Here is a 21,111-nt window from a genome sequence, read left to right on the forward strand (position 1 = left end):
TATGTATTTATTATTGATTTTAAAGTCAATATTTAATATAAAAGATCAGATGCTAATTCTGTTTATTAGAAAAGTGAAGCACAATTTATTTATACAAATGATGATTCTTTTAAAATGATATTAAGTAATATTTGCATACATTATAACAAAATTTTGGCATAACAAAATGATCTGTGCATCCCTGAGAAGTTTACTGTAATAAAAATTTATTACAATGATCTTATGTATGAATGTCGTAATAATTTGATAAATGTTGTTCAGTGGTTCCTAACTACATACGTACAATATTTTTTAAACCTTAGACTGAATTCATACAATGTTTCTTTTTTGTTTTCTACAAATTGCAACTAAACTATAATATATTATTTTATACATACAAGTAATGCACATTTTCTATGTTCATATGTATTATAAATAAATGTTTGAATAAATAAATTCAATGGTCAACTGGAACAGTACCTGCACAAGGTCTGAAACACAATCTCTTTTTTTTTTTTTTTTTTTCTTTCCTTACATTGTGTAGCCCGTTGTACAATCACTCAAAAGTTATCTAGCCCAGTAATAAAGAAATAACAGGAATGGAAATATACAAAATCCACAGTGGGTTTAGGGGTGATGATTGGCTACTTATGATGCAGTACCAAATGAAAAGTATGCAAATAATTATTTTGAGATCATATATTTAGATTTCAGTAAAACTTTTGCCACTCTTCCACACGAAAGACTGCTATACAAATTTGAGCAGTGTGACATTAAGGAATATTACAGATAAAGGAATGCCTGAGTGGCAAAAGACAGATAGTAGTTATAAATGGGCCTTGCTCCTGTTGGACTGGTTATTAGGAGTCCCTTTGAGTTCAGTGCTTGGAACCTTACTGTTTACAAAATTTACTAACAATACTGATGAAGGCATATCAAGCTAACTGTTTAAATTTGCAATGATACAAAGGTTGGCAGGGTTGTTAATGTCAAGAATCAGGGCATATTATTGCAGAAAGACCTAGAAAAATTTGGCAGTTGGGCTGAATTTAAGTTTAACATTGGTAAATGCAAGGTACTGCATATAGACAGCAGTACCACCCTCAAGGGAGTGGAGAATAAAGGAGGCCTAGGGGTAGTTGTACTGTCCAACATGAAGTTCTCTGAGTTGTGTACACAGGCTGCAAGAACAGCTCACAGGGTTCTGTCAATGATATACAGGAACTCTGCCAGCAGGGAAAAAAAAAAAAAAAAGTATCCCACTATATAAGGCTATGGTTAGGCCTCATCTAGTACAGATTATGAGCCTGGAAGCTTCATTTAATATTTCTTGGAACGGGTGCAGAAAAGAACAACCAGCTTAGTCAAAAACATAAAAATATGTTCTTATAACAGAAGACTTTGATCCTGCAAATTGCTGCAGTTGGAAGCTAGGCACTTGCAAGGAAACTTAATTGAAGTGTCTAAGGCTTTAAATAGAGTGAGATAAATTTAATGATGCTGGTAGTCTGACTCTCTCAGAAAACACACACAAGAGGACAAACTTAAATTAAAAACAGAGGATGGTTGTAGGAGGGATGTGTGAAAATTTGATTTCTGCCAGAGTAACTGATTGTTGGAAGAAACTACCATCTGGTGGTGTGGAAGTAGGTAGTTTGAAGAAAAATAAAGAATTAAACATTATTAGAGGGGGGATTGGGGGGGATAGATGAGGCACATAGTGGGTTCCTTTCTTTTTTTTTTTTTGTCAGTTCAAATAATGTCAGTATCATTTGTCAGTACAAATAATAATATATAATAAATTGCCATTTACAGCTTCCTTGTGTTTATAACACTTGAAAACTGAAGCCCACAAAGGTGTTTCTTTAGAGGAAATAATCATTGAGGATCATGATTATTTCCTCTAAATAATCATGATAGGGCAGGTGCTTAACTGCTGGAATCTGCTGTATCTCAGAGCAGCAATTGCTTTATGGGACTTATATACAGGAGCATAGTCATGAAGAATCAAGACACTTTGTGCCAATATTCTATCATCATCTTCTTAAATACCTGAGAACAGTAGCACACATGACATGTAGTTATTACCTGCATTGTTTCTGAAGAGGTGTAAGTATTAATGGTACCCAGTAAGAACTGACATGGCCTTCTGAAATGCTGATGGAAGATGTCAGTACCAACTCCTCAAAAATACTACTTCTCTGGCAATCACAGACACTTTAATATGCCTTTCCTGCATAACCAGGTCTTCAGTTTTCTGGCATTTGTGGAGTTGTCACTTCCATTGGCCATTTTGTTAGTTCTCAAACCCATTTAAAATTACTCACACTAAAATGTTATCAGGTATTCATGTGCAGCACCACCATATACAGCTTTCACACATTGATGAATAAATTTTGGTCCATTCCTTTCTTATGCTAAAAATCTGATGATGGCACAATGCTCCAATTTCATGACACAGGTTTCCTTTAAGGTGTCTACTTCAAATCTCTTCTGTTCTTTCATACTTCATGGTATTAAGCTGGATCTGTCCAATAAGATGCAGACATTTATTAGAGCATAATAAACCAAAGTTATATATACAAATCATACTTGTATCCAAGTTAGATAAATTACTGAATACCCCTCGAAATACTAACTTAAAGTTTGGTTTGGTTTGGTTTGGATTTTTTTATTGGCACATCTATTTCGGCTATAATGCGCCATCTATTAAGGCTATAATGCGCCAAGACCAGATAATATATAAAAATTTAAGCTTTCAGTGACCTAATTAGTTAGGTCACCCTGTCAAGATATATAATAACAAATGAATAAAAGATAAATCAATAAACAAATAATAATAACATGTAAATTTTAAATACACGTAAAAACGTTTATTGATTTTAAATAGCTAAAAACAGCAGACACGTTGTCATTGTCGGATAAAATCTGACTGAGTGTATAGGGCTCAGTCAGATGATTAAAAGCGGTAAAACGGGTATTGCTAAAATCTGGACAGTCAATTAAAATGTGTCTGATTGATAAAATTGTGTAACAAGACTCATACATAGGAGGATCATCAGCCCTCAGCAAATACGAATGTGTCAAATGACTATGGGGGTCCGGGGAAGAACAACTTCCTCCTTACGATTCCTGCACAGACTAGACTAACTTATAGTAGCACTTCATTTGCTCTTGCAATAGATATGCCGAAATACATCCATGATATTGTACGGGAAATAATAAAGGAGTTTGGAAACTTCTATCAAAACCAAAAATTAATTTTTCCATTATACTCCAGAACAGTCCCATAAGGTCTGAGTTTGCAAAGTAGAAATACATAACGATAGTCGAATAAATAAAAAAATGTCGTTTGTAGGGAAGTCTAAATCTTCCGTCTTTATATGAAGGGTAGTAGAGTAGAATTATCAATAAATTCACTTATAAAATGTTAACACAAAAAACTTTTTTCACTTACTATTAAAAAAAAAAACAAATTACAGTTGTGTGGGAAAGCAAATGAGTTTAAAAACCGCCAAAACAACACATAATAATAACGAAAATCAGTCAATACAATATTTAAATAACATAACCCATCTTTACGTTCAGGCAAATATAATTAAAATCATATTTTTCCCTCCCTACTACCACAAGCATAACACTTGTAACTCCCGCCACGATTGCTTATCAGTTTATGAAAAATACTAGCTCCCTCTGCATATAAGGAACTAAACTGCATAAAAATAGCACCGAAATCTGGCGCTAACAGCCCAGGTAACAACGGACAGAGTGAATTTCGGAGAACCTTGGTTTGATTTATTATTATTATTATTATTATTATTAGCCGTAAGGTGCAAGAAAGCCTGAGGCTTATGCTGCACCAGCCAAAAAAAAAAAAAAAAAAAAAAAAATTCCCAAGTCACCCTGAGAGAGGAATCACCAACAAAGAGAAGAATCTCATGATATCCAGCTCAGGATCTTGGGTGTGCTAAGCCCATACTCACCAGACATGAGCCCCAGGGGTTCCCTTCACCGGCCAAAGTTTAGACATACTTCCTCAACAATAAATTATTTTATTAGCTTTTTTTTTTTTTTTTTGGCTGATGCTTTGTAAGCTTACTTTCTTGCATCATTTGCCATTATTAATAATAATACAGGGTGTTCCTTTTGAATGGCCGTCATTTTCAATGTTAGTTAAAATTAATGAGTTGTACTTATGGCAAAATAGTGACACAAGGGCAGCTAAGGCCTAAATTTGTCTTTCGATTTACTTGCCTAAAGGATGATCAGCTGCTTATTGATGTTAATTAGATGCAGTGATTAAGATTGATCTGCCTGAGGAAGATAAACAGTTTTGCAAGAATTCCTGCTTTCCCGAGATGTTGTGTTGGAGTGTCCTGTTGATTTGTAAGGGTCTGTATTATGCAAGACCTCACAGGGACAGTCAATTAAGATTTGACCCACAATGAGCTGGGTTTTACATGAAACATGAGAAACACTTCCACCTATAAACAAATGGACATGGGTATGGAAAGTGTGCCCAATTTCCTCTCGTCTGTTGTGGCTGGACTAACAATCCATCTTTCCGTTTAATCTGACATTCAGCTTTAAGTTACAGGAAGTTTGTTATAATTCTGTTCTATTTATATGTGTGCTCATTCCAGATTGCACGATTTTTTGTTTATCCTCTTAAAACCCATGTAGGGAAATAGAGAAGGAGATTGCGGCCATTTCATTTAGCAGCTTGATTTGCTCTTTCATATCTCCGAATACCAGCGTGTCCTGGTATCCAGCAGAGCGTTATTGCTTTATCCTGTTCTTCACAGCATTAGAGACAACTTTTGAAGTATTTGAGCACTGGATGGGAAGAGGGAACTTCATATCCAATAAACGATAATGAGCTTAGAGACTATATGAATTAAGGATAACCATAAGGAAAGGCTAGTTAAATTGCATATAGCTAAGACGTGGGTACGGTACATTACGGGAGTAGTGAAAAATTGAATCTAAAGGAAGGAAAAACAGCGACTGCACAAATATGGATATGAGATTTTGCACCATTAGTGTGCAAAATTTCCGCCCGTCTATCGTACAACTCTGTTTCAATTTGTGCCCTCTCAGGCGATTATTCTGAGGAAGAGGAACAGTCCCATTAGCATTGAGCATGCTCAAACCATTCAAGAACTTATTGCTTGTTCCTCAGTCAAAGGACAGGGATTGTTCCTCAATCGGATCACCTCGAAGGTGGATAGTTTCCAGACATTGTAATTTTCGAAACTTGAGCTTTCTTCGTAAGAGCAACCCTTTGTTCAATTCACGAATCTTGTTGCTCTTACCTGCACTCGTTCCAACAGTTATACGTCCTTCTTGAAATCAGGCCTCGAGGCCAGTATACAGTATTCAAGGTGTGGCCTGACCATTTCCTTATACAAGGGGATAATCACCTCCTTATCGCTGCTAGATAAATTCCTGTATATCATTGACAAGTCACCATGAGCTACTCTTGCAGAACGTCTGCACGGATCAGAAAACGTCACATCTGAATGGACAATTAGCGCCAGGTCCTTTTCGTTCTCTACATCCAACAGTGTAGTACCACACAGTTGTTACGTTACTCTAGGGTTACTGCTTCCCATAGGCAGTACTTTACATTTGTCAGCAATGTTAAACTTCAGGTGCCACCCCTCAGCCCATCTGCTCAACTTTTCTAGACCCTGTTGCAGTAGTGTACTATCATCAGTGTTATTAGCAACCCTGCCAACCATCTATAGTTTGCAAACTTAGACATTAAGCCTGATATACCATCACCAATATCATTAATAAATACAGAAAACAATAAGGAACCCAACACTGAACCCTGGGGAACTCCACTAATCACATTACTCCACGAAGAGCAGTGTCCATTGATCACCACTCTCTTTTCCCTACTCAACCACCCCTTTGTCCATAGCAGCAATTTGCCTCCAATGCCACATTGCTCCAATTTGTGCAGCAGTGGTCCATGTGAAACATTATCAAAAGCATTTCTAAGTTCCAAATGGACTGAGTGATCAGTTCATTATGACCATCTACCTAATACTTCGTAGGTCCTCCTTTTGCCCGCACAGCAGCTATGCGACATAGAATTGAATCGGAAGCGTTCGGGAGGTATGGTCAACCAATCTGTGTGTAATACAGTCAGCAATGCAGGTATGGAGGTGATTGATGTATCCAGATGCCTGATATACCTTTCCATAGTGTCCCACAAGTGCTCTATGGGATTGATATTGAGGAGTTTGAAGGCCAATCGACGTGCTGGAAGTTAGAACCGTGTTCCTCAAACCATTCCAGCACAACAAGTGCCCAACGGCTCAGCACATTGTCATCTTGGAAGACACCATCGCCATTCGGGAGAAAGTGTAACATATTGGAGTGTACACAGTCAGCAAGCAGTTGACAATGGCGTTGATGACTGATACGTTGTTCCACATGGACCAGGGATCCAAGTTCCTACCAGTGAAACATGCCTCACACCATACAACCACCTCTGCTGGCCTACACTTTTGATAACAGACATGATGGATCAAGAGCCTCATGTTGTTGACGCCAAATCCGTACATGACTATCCAAGGTTTAGAGTAAATAACGTGACTCATCCGACCAGCACACCTTCTTCCAGTCTTCTCACATCCAACTTGCACGCTATTCGCAACAGGCGAGTCTTTTATGTCGATGAACCTTGGTTAGATGATGCCGTAGGGGTCGTCTTCTGATGTAGCCCATACGTGCGAAGCATGGTCATAACAGATAGTGTTCCAGGCTGCCGATGTTGCATTGGGTAGTCCACTCTTCAACAGTGCTGCACCTGTACCCCTGAATGAGTCGTCGGACCTGGCGCTCACCTCTAACATCAACCTTTCACTGACTTTTGCAGTTTTCTGTCGGGTCATTCACCATTACCATTTTGATTCCAGTCCTGGTAAACTTTAACCATGGTGGCTCTCACCCCACCACTTCAGCCATTTGGGAAATCAAGGCACCAACTCGTCAAGTGCCCACAATCTGTCATTTTATCAAAGTCCGATAAATCCTTATTTTTACCAATCACACTCAGAAATTTATTACCTACAGAACCACTGACACCTTATCTGTGCTACGTAGGTCGACTATCTCGGCACTCTTGTACCTCACATAGTCAACATGGCACATTCAGTTTTGAAAGGTGTAGTCATAATTCATTGATTACTCAGTGTATATGATATCAAAATTATTCTTTGTATACAGTTCTTTTGTGACCACATCATAGTATCCAATCAATTTGGTCAGACAAGACTTCCCTTAACAAACCCATGCTGTGTCTGAGCTATAACTGAAGTCTTGTCTAGATGATCCTGCAGTGCTTCTTTAACCAGTGCCTCCATTAATTTCCCTGCAAGAGAAGTTAAACTAACAGGTCTGTAATTACTTGTGTCGCCCTTTGACCCTATTTTGTGAATTGGTGTCTCATTTGCACATCTCTGGTCCATGGATACCTCCACTGAGTCCATGGAAGCTCTGATAATTATGGCTAAGGGTCTGTGTACTTCATTTGCTGGCTCTTTTAATATTACTGGATAGATCCCATCCACTCCAGGTGCCTTTCTTACGTTAACCTTCATCAATTTCTCCTAGACATTGCTGTTATTACAAAATCATCAAGCTCATTGCCAGAGTTTAATACACTTCTAGCCTTCCCCTCACTGAATAACTCGTGTGTGTGTGTGTGTGTGTGTGTGTGGATGCAAAATACCCATTTAATTCTTTAGCTAACTGAGCAGGATCATCAACAGTTGAACCACCAATATCAAGTAGACCAATCTGATTCATTCCCTTCATTCCAGAGTTTACATAAGTAAAGAACTCTTTGCATTCTTTGTCAAAGTCAGCAGCAGATTTCTAGTAATCTGCCGTTGCATGCCTAACTTCCTTTGTGACTTAGTTACAGACCAGCTTATATCTATGATACACTTACGTGTCACCTGTTACTTTATACGTATATCATGCATTTTTTTTCTCTCCCACATGTCTCTTTAGTTCATGTGACATCCATTTAGGCCTAAACCTTGAACAATATTTCTTAGTTGGTATGAAAAGCTTAGTAGCTTCCAAGGTTAATTCTTTGAATGCTTCTCATTTTGAATTTGCAGTTGGTAACAATCAGTTGGTCCCACAATATGGAAGTTAAAAACTGTCTCAGACCACCATTGTCACCTTTACGAAAGCAAAAACTTTCCCTCTAGCTTTAGCAAGGGCACATGATGCAAGAAACCAAGCTAATATAGCATCAACCAAAAAAAAAAACACACACACACACCCTTTTCATTTAACCCATCCAGTCACTCCAAATGTTTGTCTAGCTCTGCCTTGAATCTATTTAAGCTATCCAATGACAGATGTAAGTGTTCCAAAAATCAACCACCCACTGGCTAAAGGCGACCTTCTGAACATCTATCCTACAACTGTCTTTCCTCAATTTGAATTTATGCCCTCTTAGCCATTTATTCTGAGCAAAAGGAAGATGCAAAATATTCATTTAGTTTGTTAGCAACCTGAGCAGGATCATCAACAGTTGAACCAGATCAAGTGGACGAATCTGATTCATCCCCTTCCTTTTAGAGTCTACATAAGTAAAGAACTCTTTGCTGTTTTTGTTTGCATCTTTTGCCAAAGATTTCTCGTAATCTGCCTTTGCCTGCCTAACCTCCTTTGTGACTTGGTTACATATCAGTTTATATCTATCATAGGCTTCCGTGTCACCTGTTAATTTATACGTATCTCATACATTTTTCTTCTCTGCCATGTCTCTTTAGTTTATCTGACATCCATTTAGGCATAAATCTTGAACAATATTTCTTAGTTGGTATAAAAAGACTAGTAGCTTCCAAGATTAATTCTTTGAATGGTTTCCATTTTGAATTTGCTGTTGGTAGCATCATCAGTTGGTCCCACCATATAGAATTTAAATACTGTCTCAGATCTTTGTAGTCACCTTTACGAAAGCAAAAACCCTTCCTTTACCCTTGATGATAGTTACCTCTTTGAGTAAATCCCACTTCAGCACACTGCGTTCACTGCCACTTAGTGGTTCCTCTATCTGCAGATTCTTAATGCATGAAGAATCACTACTGATAACCAGATCGAGAGCCCTGTAATTGCCTCCCGAACATGCTGCTTTAGAAAACAATCATCCAATAAATCCACAAAGCCTTGCTAATGTCTGAGTGAGTGACCAAACCACAAATCCTAGTCAATCTCTGGGAAATTAAAATTCCCCATTATAAGCACTCTGATTTACTGACCCACTCTATTTCTCTGCATAATTGCTCATTATACTCATCAGACCTATAACACACACCTACTCTCATTTTTTTCTTTCCCAGTGCTTATGTCACACCAAACAGACTCAACATTCCATTGTGCACCAACATCAATTGGATGCACTTCCTTAGATTTTGTTTCTTAACTAACAGCATAACCACTCTTCCCTTCCTGTTCTGTGTATCCTTTCTGTACACATTGTACTCCCCAAATTCCAATTCTGCACTGCTTGCGTCTGTGTAACACCACGTCTCTGATATCCCAATAATTCTGCCTTTGATGTCTTGACTAGCAGTCCAAGCTCATAAAATTTATTTATACTCCTAGCATATGTGTACATGCAAGTATACATGCACCTGTTTCTACTCTTAGTTACCCTAACAGCCTATTTTTTTTTTAGCATTAGCAAGGGCACATGATGCAAGAAAGCAAGCTTATATATCAGCCAAAAAAAAAAAAAAAAAAAACCTCCCTCATTTCACACATCCACTTGCTCCAAATGTTTATCAAGTTCTGCCTTGAATCTATTTAAGCTATCAACTTCTACGACAGATGGAAATTTGTTCCAGCAATCAACCACCCACTGGCTAAAGGCAAACTTCTGCACATCTATTCTACAACCATCTTTCCTAAATTTGAATTTATGCCCTCTCAGGCGATTATTCTGAACAAGAGGAAGAATCTCATCAGCATTGAGCATGCTCAAACCATTCAAGGCTTTATACACTTCAATAATAACATTAGTCCACGATGAGCAGTGTTCACTGATTACCACTCTGTCTTCTCCTCCTCAACCACCCCTTTATCCATAGCAGCAATTCGCCTCCAATGCCACATTGCTCCAATTTGTGCAGCAGTCTTCCATGTGCAACAGTATCAAAAGCCTTTCTAAGATCGAAATATATAATATCAAAGTTATTCCCTGCATCCAGTTCTTTTGTGACTGCATCATAGTATCCAATCAAATTGGATACTATGATGGATATCATAGTATTGGATATCTTAACTAATAGCATAACCCCCTCCTCCCTTCCTATCCTGTCTCTCCTTCATTTTCACATTGTGCAATAGCTAGCAGTTTTCCAACCCACCTAACACTGCCTTGATAGCATTAGCAAATATTCTTGCACCCTTTCTATTTAAATATATCCCATTCCTGTAGAAATACTCTCCTGTTAATAAGCACAGACCAGGGTGAGAAAAATTCTATCTTTTGATCCTTGCACAATCTCTGCAGGGCCGAATTGATCGACAAGGCTCTCATCATATATTTCTTCCTATCGTGTCTGGGCAGAATTGCAGACACTTTCAAATTCAACCCTAACTCACGGCTTTTTTTCAACATTGACCTGTACTTAAGTAATTCTGGCAGTCTCCTACTCTTAATATCATTAGTGCCAACATGTACCAGTGTGAAGAAGGCCAACGTATGGCCTTCTTCAGACACTTGGAAATTCTATCCTTAGTTTTGCTGATAGCACACTAAATTCCACCTTCCAATCTGAGAAATGTCACTATTCACCGAGTGTTAACTTCTCAGTTAGTCACCTCTCTAAATTGATCTTCACGTTATTCTATAGTGGGGCAAAGCAAACAGTTAACTTTAATCCTTCTAAAACTCAGCCATATCTTATTTTACAAAAATGAATTACTTGCTCCTATGTTCATGAGTTTTCTAAATAAGATTACATATTTTTAATTGAAAATTATCCCGAGTTTAACCTTTCTTATCAATAAGCATATCACATCATAAATATCGCTTTTTGTGAATTAAAAAAAGTTTCTCTTTTGTTCTTTGCGTAAATTTTCTTCAAAATAGCAAGTGATTCAGTTGACATCTCAAATATGCTCTTCCATGGAATGTTGTTCCCATATCTGGGCTTGTTCCTCCCAAATCTCTCTTAAACTCCTAGTTTCTATCCAAAACAGGACACAGCTCAGTTAATGACTTGTCTCTTACACAGACAGTAATTTTCTGCTGTGCATATTTTCTACAGATATTGGACACTGTTCTTGTGAACTAGCATCTGTAATTTCATCTGTTCCTTCCAAACCAGACCAGTCTGAACACATCTCAATTGGCCAACAGCTATTCATTATTCACCTACGCTACCTTATATAGTAATTAGTACTACTCAATCATGGTAATAAGTATTATAGGTTCTAATACAATTTGTGTTGATAGCTTAAATAAATTCAAGGAAGGACTAGACAAACTTTTGGAGTGAATGGATGGATGACATGGGAGAGGAGCTAAAGTGCTTCCATTAAAAAATGTATCTTACAATAATACACTTTGATCACTGCTTGCCAATGGTTTATTTGAATATTCCGAACATCTAAATGGATGAATACTGCATCTAACATACAAAAATGATTCATAAATTGTACTATGATTACCTGCAAGAGTAACATACAAAAAAAAAAAAAAAACAGCACGTGAATAAGCAATAAGGACATGACTCACACGGGAACTGCTGCAGCAGTTGCAGTCTGAGGCATGACTGAACACATACCATGATATTTTTGTTTTTTTTAATTATAGTTACATAGTAAATTCTTATTACAATGAAATTTTTCTTAAAATTTCATTATGATGAAAATATTTTAAAGGCGCCTCCGTAGCACATGCTTCTCTATTAGACTGGGGTTCAAGCTCGTGACCACCAAATACGGAAGGTCAGGGAATGACCACTGTATATCCCCGGAGCAATATGGCCTTAGTTGCTAATGCTCCAAAAAACAAACAACAACAACTATGTCTAAAATGTAATGGCTTACAAAGAAAGAGAAATTTGATTCAAAAATTATAAACAGAACTGTATGGCTCATATTGTAAATATGCTATCACACCCTTTACTATTATGTTTCCACCCTTCTGCAAAATTATGTTTTTACTTTTATTCCTACAGCATCCATATTTTTGATTGCACTTTGGTTGAAGTTTCTTTTTATTGAGAAAAAAAAGTTAAACAAAACTGGTGTATTAATATGTGAAAATTAACAATACGGTGTATGTACTGTGTTTCTGAATATTCTATATTTCTTAAAAATAAAATATGCTTTCAAAACACTAAAAAAATATTTTTACTTTTGTAGTATATGTATTTTGTCATTTCATTAATTTATTATTAGGTTAACATTGAATTAAAATAAATAAGAACTTACTACCTTATATATCAGAAAAGTGCAGAATTTGTTTATAAAATAAAATAATTTTTTTGAAATTATTTTCAGTGATAATCATTAGAATAAAATTTCAGTAAAAAAAAAACTATTTGTGTACATCCCACCCTGAGAAGGTTGTTATGATGGGATTTTACTGTATATATGAAATATTCATGGAAAAAATTTATGAAATGATGTAGAATTTTTCTATTTTATTTTTTCTTTTAATTAAAAATTAAGGTGTTAAGATTTGGTGTTGTAAATTCCTTGTAAATGTCATGGTATGCAGGAAAATATTTTTCAGGGTTGTCCTGAGCAAGAGAATTTTTTTAATTGTAAATAGCATTTATAATTCGAACAGTTGGTGTTGCCACTACAGATAAATACTGAAAAAATTTAGGTGGATCTCAGTTAAGTTTGCAGAAGCCCCAGAGTCACATATAAGCTAGGGGAGAGGAGCCAAAAGTGCCTCAAAACAAAAAAAACAACAACAAAAAAAAATTTAGGTGTTAAATTTTCCATGCAACATAAACAGGTGCTAGAAATGCATTCATCATTCAAGGAAAGTTTGTTCTTTCCAAATGGATGAGACAAAAACCAGGGGACACATATATAAAATCTCAAATCTCATGAAGCTTACCTATGGGCAGCAGGTTGTCAAACAATAGAATACATTACCTCCCAATGTGGCAAACTTAGACAGTGAGTCCGACTAAGTTTAAAGCACTTGAAGGATTACTTTGTGGGAATGAGAATAGTATGAATAGTCTGTTTTATTTGAATTTTTATTTTATTTATTTTTAGCTGATATAGAAAAAGTTAGCTGACATAGAAAAGGTTTACATTATTCGGTTTTACTAATGCTAAGTTCCTGAGATCCACTTACATTTTTTAGTTTTCTGAAAAAAAAAAAAAAAAAAAAAATTTAATATATGGTAACATCCAGTAAAAAGAAAATTGACAGTTTTATCAAGTTTTATGTCCAAATCTTGGATAAAAAGTGATGAATAAGACAAAAAGCATGGTGAAAAGAATTAAACATTTTATTTACAAGATTTTCATAACAAAAAGTTAATATATTACAGTTAAAACTTAACAATATTTGAATTAAAAACAATTAGAAAGATCTAAAATAAGGAATGTTCAAGTGAGTACATGGCATTAATCCACTACTGCTGCACAAATTTTTAACTGCACACTGTTTAAGACATTGAAAGCAGTGTACCATATATTAAATTACTGCAACATCATAATTAAAAAAAATCTTATTTTGGATGTTCAGGCTTCGGACCTACGCCACCAGCTAATTCAAAAATTTTTAAACTAACCTCATGTGCTAAGGAATCTGCTGCTTTCTGAAATGATAATTACCAGTTATAATATGAAGGAGTTTGTTTTTACTGCCATTCAGTTCATTAACTTATTCAAAGTTTCAAGAAATACAGTGACAAACTATACAAATGTTCAATATACAATACATATTACTATTAAATGAATCCACTTTTTAGTAACTCAATCTAGACAAACAAAAAATTTTTAATTTGCACTGCTATGTTTCTGCAGAGTTGTTTTAATTGCAGGAAAAAATGTTTAGTGTTGCTGACTGAATAACAAATATGCATTAATGTTTTTATATTAAGCTAAGGCAATTTTTAAAGTGATGGCTTTTAGTTCACATGAAAGATAATCAATAACAGAAATTGAATTAAAAATTAAAATCTGAAAACTGAAAGATATCTCCATGTGACAAAAGTCGTAAAACTTTTTTTCTCCATATTAGTCAAATTCAAAAGTATTTGACTTAATAATAGTAAAAGTAATTTAAATTAAAAGTAAAGGAAAGCAAAAAATCAGGCTGCATAGTTTAAAGTTTTGTGAACAAAGATGTCCCCATGTGCAATTTTTCCAATATGGGATGTCTTTTTGTTTTCTACTCTTAATTTTTAGTTTCATTTCACTGAGATGTCTTTCTACACTCATCAATATGATTTGGAAAAATCAGAGCCAGTACAGTGATTTTCAGCTCCAGATAAATTTAAGATTTTGCCAAATTTTGTGGTATTTTTTTTTTTTAATTGTGTTCTAAATTTTAATTCATCATATAGTTTTAATTTTTGATTTAACTATTCAAGTGGAAATATATGTCATTCACTGAAAAAAAACACAGTCCTCAAGTTTTTCTTCACTTACAAATGCAAGGCATTCAGTTTTACAAAATTAGGTTACTAGTCATGAAACTATTGATTTAATTGGCATATATAGGATACTTCTCTCTAAATTTGGCTTTGATGTTCACATAAAATTTTGAATAGAAATATTGTTTGACTATAAAAAACAGTGTAGAATAAGTAGCGACCTGGAGCGAGGGGTGTTGGGGGTTTCAGGGATGGATGGCAGTCATCGTGAAATAGGTGGGTATATGGGATGTGTTAGGGTAACTAGGAATAGGTGCATGAATACCAATGCTAGAAGTATAGTAAATAAATTTGATGAATTTGAAGTGTTGGTCAAGACATCAAAAGTAGATATTGTTGGGATAGCAGAGACGTGGTGTCACCCAGATATAAGGAATGCAGAACTGGAATTTGGGAAGTACAACGTGTACAGAAAGGACAGACAGGATAGGAAGGGAGGAGGTGTTATGCTGTTAATTAAGAAAAATATAAAATCAAAAGAAGTGCACCCAGTTGATATAGATGAACAGTGCACTGTTGAGTCAGTTTGGTGTGACATAAGCACTGCGAAAGCAAAAATAAGAATAGGAGTGTGTTATAGGCCTAATGACTCGAATGAGTACAATGAACAATTTTACAGAGAAATAGAGTAGGCTAGTAAATCAGAATGTCTTATAATGGGGGATTTTAACTTCCCAGATATTGACTGGAACTTGTGGGTTGGTTGGTCACACACTAGTCACACTTTTGTGGATTTATTGGATGATTGTTTTCTGCAGCAGCATGTTCGAGAGGCAACCAGGAGTAATACTCTTGATCTGGTTATCAGCAGTGATCATTCGTGTATTAAGAATTTGCAGATAAAGGAACCACTAGGTGGCAGTGATCACAGTGTACTGATGTAGGATTTACTTAAAGATTTAATTACCATCAGGGGTAAAGGAAAGGGTTTTTGCTTCCGTAAAGGTGAGTACAGTGGTCTCAGACAGTTATTAAATTCTGTACAGTGGGATCAACTGACGATGTTAACAACAGTAAATTCTAAGTGGAAAGCATTCAAGGAATTAATCGTGGATGCTACTAAAAGTTTTATACGTATTAAGAAATATTGTTCACGGTTGAGGCCTAAATGGTTATGTAACAGAGAAGAAAAATGCACAGGATGCATATAAATTATCAAGTGACTCAGAAGCCTATGGCAGATATAAGCTAGTCTGTAATCAGGTCACAAAGGAGGTTAGGCAGGTGAAGGCAGATTATGAGAAATACTTGGCAAAAGATGCTAAGAAAAACAGCAAGGATTTCTTTACTTATAGAAACTCTAAAAGGAAGGGGATGAATCTGATTGGTGCACTTTACATCGATGGTTCGACTGTTGATGATCCTGCTCAGGTACAAACAAACTGAATGAGTATTTTGCATCTACATTCACACATGAGGAATTAAGGTTTGAAAATGGCAGAAGGTTATCAAATTGTAGCAGAGTACTTAATGATTTTGTAATAACTGAGAGCAAAGTGGAGAAGAAATTGTTGAAGTTAAACATAAGAAAAGCACCTGGGGTGGATGGGATCTATCCAGTTATATTAAGGGAGGTGGCAAAGCAACTAAGCAAACCCTTAGCCATAATTATGAGAGAATCCGTGGACTCTCTCATAATTATGGCTAAGGGGAGGCTCCCACGGACTGGAGATGTGCAAATGTATCCCAATTCACAAAAGGGGATTGAAGGGTGACACGAGTAATTACAGACCAGTTAGTTTAACTTCTGTTCCGGGTAAAATAATGGAGTCACTGGTTAAAGATGCATTGCAGGATCATCTAGACAAGACTACAGCAATAATTCAGACACAGCATGGGTTTGTTAAGGGAAAGTCTTGTCTGACAAATTTCATGTGGTTACAAAGGAACTGGATGCAAAAAATAATTTTGATATCATATATTTGGATTTCAGGAAAGCTTTTGACACTGTTGCACATGGAAGACTATTGTACAAATTGGAGCAGAATGGTATTAAGGGTAAGTTGCTACAATGGATAAAAGGATGGTTATATGGGAGAAGACAGAGGGTGGTAATCAATGGGTGCTGCTCTTCGTGGACTAATGTTATTAGTGTTGGGTCCATTGTTGTTTGTATATTTATCAATGATATTGATGAAGGTATATCCCGCTTAGTGTCGAAGTTTGCAGATGATACAAAGGCTTACAGGGTTGTTAATGACAGTAATGGCAGTGTGCTACTGCAACAGGATCTAGATAATTTGGGCAGATGGGCTAAGAAGTGGCAACTGAAGTTTAACCTTGACAAATGCAAAGTACTGCATATGGGTAGAAGTAACCCGAGAGAAAAGTACCAACTGTGTGGTACTACACTTAAGGTGGTAGAAAATGAAAAAGAACTGGGAGTAATTGTGCAGTCAGATATGAAGTTTTCTGAGAAATGCAGACAGGCTGCCAGGGCAGGTCATAGGGTTTTGTCAATGATATATAGGAATTTTGCTAGTAGGGAAAAGGAGGTGATTGTCCCTCTGTATAAGGCAACGGTCAGGCCACGCCTTGAGTACTGCGTACAGGTGAGGGGAATGAAGGGATCCCCTAACCTGTACGCAGTACATCCCCTCACATATGGGTGAGGGGAGTGAAGGGATCCTCTTACCAAGAGAGGCTTAAGTTTTACAAATTGCAGTGGCTGGAGACTAGGCACCTGTGCAGTGATCCAATTGAGGTGTATAAGGCCTTGAATGGGTTGAGCACAGTGAATTCTGATGGGATCCTTCCACTTGTTCAGATTACGAACCTAAGGGGGCATAAATTCAAATTAAGAAAAGACAGAGGCAGAATAGATGTGCAGAAATTTTCCTTTAGCCATCGAATGGTTAATTGCTGGAACAAACTTCCATCTGTCGTAGAAGTTGATAGGTTGAATAAATTTCAGGAGAAACTGGACAGGCATTTGGAGGGAATGGTGTGATTTTTTTTTTTTTTTTGGCTGATGCTGCATAAGCTCATACACTTGCTTTCTTGCATCACATGCCACTACTACTACTACATTCAGATAGAATACATGTCAACAGTGGCTTTGTTACAAAAACACAAACAAAGTGGAGATATACAGTATTATCAGTTTTGTAACAATTTCATGTAATTACCGAAATAAGAAAAATTAGCTATCATTTCGGGTTGCATGAATTTTGAGCTACCCTGTATTATGAATTATGGCAAGGTGAATGAGTGGTTCAGAATCTTAAAAAAAAAAAAAAAAAAAAAAAAAAACACTGCCTTAGCAGCTGTTTTGAGACTTAATGGCCTGTCATCAGATGACGAATGGCCTGAAATGAGTTGGGCCACCTCTTGTACAATCATTGTATAACTTTTTAAAATTAAGCTAAAAGTATTCAATAGTGCAGTAATGGATGTGCATTTGAATAGATTATAGTTCAAGCCTGTGTGCTGCTAAATATAGTAATGATTGTATTAACTGCCAAAATAATTACTTGTAAACTCGTCTGATCAGTGGTGATGCTGGAATACAAATAAGAACATTTTAAATTTCCAAACAAAAAATAATAATAAAATAAAATAATTTTTACAAAATATAAGACGGTCACTACTAATTACAAGTTAAAAGACATTCAGTTCAGAATTAATTGTGGTAACTATTTTGAGGTTATGATGAACATCATGGCGAGATCCAATCTTCCTTACTTTTCAGGGGTACAGCTCTAAAACGGTGTTCACAGGCCGGCTGCTAGTTAGTACACCAGTTCGAACCTATTGGTAACTCTTTAGGAGGCTTCTGGGTCAGCTAGTGTATAATCTTGGTACCTCTACTCTGCCAGATAGTGACTGGAGGGATTCCAAGTAGTGTGTATGCAGGGGGCATTGTCGAGGCCACGTTATGTCAAGGATCTGGGTTTATTCTTACCATGTGTACACCATACTAAAAATTTCATTATTCATACAGCATGCCCCCCCACTTTTTCTTACTATTGAATACACCATGAACTGTCAAACCAATAAAGTAAGCTTATCTGCAAAAAGATCTAAACCTCCCCAAACACTTCCTAGTTCATTTAACAAATATATGTGGTCTCAATTCTAATCTCAACGATTTCCATTTCCACTTGCAGTCTGCCAAACCCCATGTACTTTTTTCTGACAAAATCTCAGTTATCGGTTGATTCAAATACGCTCATCTCAGATGCCCAAATTATTCGCTGTATGATTCCTTTCATCTTAAAGGTGGTACTTGTGCATGTCCATTCCAATATTCCCTGAGAGAGACTTGGCAATTTGGAATCTACTCTTTTCGATCTTCTCTGCCTTAAAATCTCTACCTCACTCTGTCAAATTCATCTGTTGTCTTTACTGTTCTCCTACTCCACTAATCACTTGGAGCACTTTGACTTCCTCTCTTTGCAACTTGACTTTCTCCAGTCCAACTTTCCTAACAGTGAGGTAATTTTCCTTGGTGATTTTAATGTTCACAACTCCAGCTGGCTTCTGTTTTCTAGTCACACCGACCCAGCTGGTTGAGATGCTGAGGCTTTTGCAATTTCTAATGCCTTTGCACAGATGGTTCATTTACCTTTACCTACAAGAATACCGGACAATCCTCACCATACAGCCAAAACGCTTGATCTTTTCCTAACAAACAACTGGTCTAAGTACATGGTTGAAGTGAGTGGTCCTTTAGGCACCTCAGATCACAACTTGGTGATTGTCTCTTCTCCAATGGAGCCTTTATCTCATGGCTATTATCAACGTCGTATTGTTTGGCATTACAAGAATGCAAAATGGGATGACCTGCAAATTTTCTTTTCTTCTTTTCCTTGGTCGGACTACTGTTTCAAAACTTCTGATGTCAACGTTTCCTCTGATTGTGTCAGTGAAATTTTTCTTGTAGGAATGGAATCCTTTATTTCAAACTCCACTATAAAATCTCGTCCTTTATCTAAAACTTTGTTTTCAATAAATGTGCTAAGGCTCTTCAAGAGAAGAATGTAGCATATTGTAATTGGCTTGTTTCCAATTCTTCAGTTTCATTTTCTGCCTACACCAAAGATTGCAACAATTGTAAAGCAGTCATTAATCAGTCTAAACTAGATTTTGAACAGGATAAGAGAAGAAAACTTGCTTCTTGACTTAATGGTAGCCAAGCATTCTTGTCTCTTGCCAAAGCTACTGGCCACAACTTTTGCCCATCTCTGCTCTCACCTCTGTCAAAACCAGATGGTTCTGTTGTTGTGACTTCAGCCAAGGATAAAGCTGACCTGCTAGAATCCCATTTTTCTTCCAACTCATGTATTAAAGATCTTGGTAAAACACCTCAAACCATTCCCAACATGCTCCATTCAATGCCTCCTGTGGTCTTCATCAAAAGGATGTCAGAAGGATTTTGACGAATCTCGATGCTAAGAAAGCTCCAGGTCCTGATGGTATTTCTCCACTTGTTCTCAAAACCTCTGTTCCTGAACTTACTCCTGTTCTTTGCCACCTTTTTTCACTTTCTTATCCCAAAGGTGTTTTTAATTCTGCTTGGAAATTTGCTTATATCCAGCCAGTTCCTAAAAAGGGTGACAAGTCCCTCCCATCCAATTATCGTCACATTGCAATTACTTCTACTCTTTCTAAAGTAATGGAGAAATCAATTAACTGCCAACTCTTAAACTACCCAGAAACCTTCCGTCTGATCAACGATCGCCAGTATGGATTCCACAGTGTCGATCCACTGGTGATATTCTGGCTTATGTTGCCCATTTATGGACAAATTAAATGGAAACGTTTGGTGAAGCAACCAGTTGCTCTTGACATCTCAAAAGGTTTCAATCGTATTTGGCATAAAGGTCTTCTAAACAAGCTTCCATCTTACAGTTTGCGAACTGTTTTTTGTAATTGGTTATCCAGTTTTCTCTCTGATCGCTCACGGAGGGTGATGGTAGATGGCTCTCTGTCTTCTAACTTCTCCACTAATGCTGGTGTGTCCCAAGGTTCAGTTCTTTCCCCTCACTCTTTTCCTCTTTTATATTAATGATCTTCTTCCACTTACTGGAAATCCTATCCATAGTTTTGCCAATGATAGCACATTGCATTCCACTTTCCATTTTGAAAAACCTTTCCCTGCTCAATCAGCTTCAACTTCTCAAATATCCGCCACCAATTCCTTAAATGCTGATCTCCAGTGGAACAAAGACAACTTAGTTGATTTAATCCTTCTAAAACTCAGTCTTGTCTTATATCTTGCAAAAAGGATTCTTCTGCTCCTATGCTTATCTTTTGTGACACTCCGATTTCTAAGCAAAATAATATATCTCTTTTGGGTATTACCCTGACTTCTAATCTCTCTTGGCGCAAGCACATTACAAATATTGCTTCCTCTACATCTAAAAAACTTGGTTTTCTCTTTCGCTCTTGGCGTTACTTTTCTTCCAAACAGCTGTTCACTCTGTACAAATCGCAAATCCGCCCTAACATG

General features: G+C 36.6%; 1 protein-coding gene across 3 annotated transcripts in view; it reads right to left on the reverse strand.

Moving 5' to 3' along the window:
• Positions 1-13,609: 13,609 nt before the first annotated feature.
• Positions 13,610-21,111, reverse strand: part of nst (phosphoglucomutase 3-like protein nst) — a 305,088-nt gene continuing 297,586 nt past the window's right edge. For 2 of the 3 annotated variants that reach the window (XM_090368701.1, XM_090368700.1), the window contains exon 17: positions 13,610-13,817. In XM_090368701.1, coding sequence (XP_090224827.1) covers positions 13,728-13,817 — 90 coding nt within the window. In that variant the 3' untranslated portion in view covers positions 13,610-13,727. The remainder of the gene's footprint in view (positions 13,818-21,111) is intronic. The other variant, XR_016546677.1, reaches the window with a different exon arrangement.

This window comes from Mastigoproctus giganteus, chromosome 2, assembly GCF_048544385.1.
Source record: "Mastigoproctus giganteus isolate SK-2022 chromosome 2, ASM4854438v1, whole genome shotgun sequence".
In the NCBI taxonomy this organism is placed as follows: Eukaryota; Metazoa; Arthropoda; class Arachnida; order Uropygi; family Thelyphonidae; genus Mastigoproctus; species Mastigoproctus giganteus.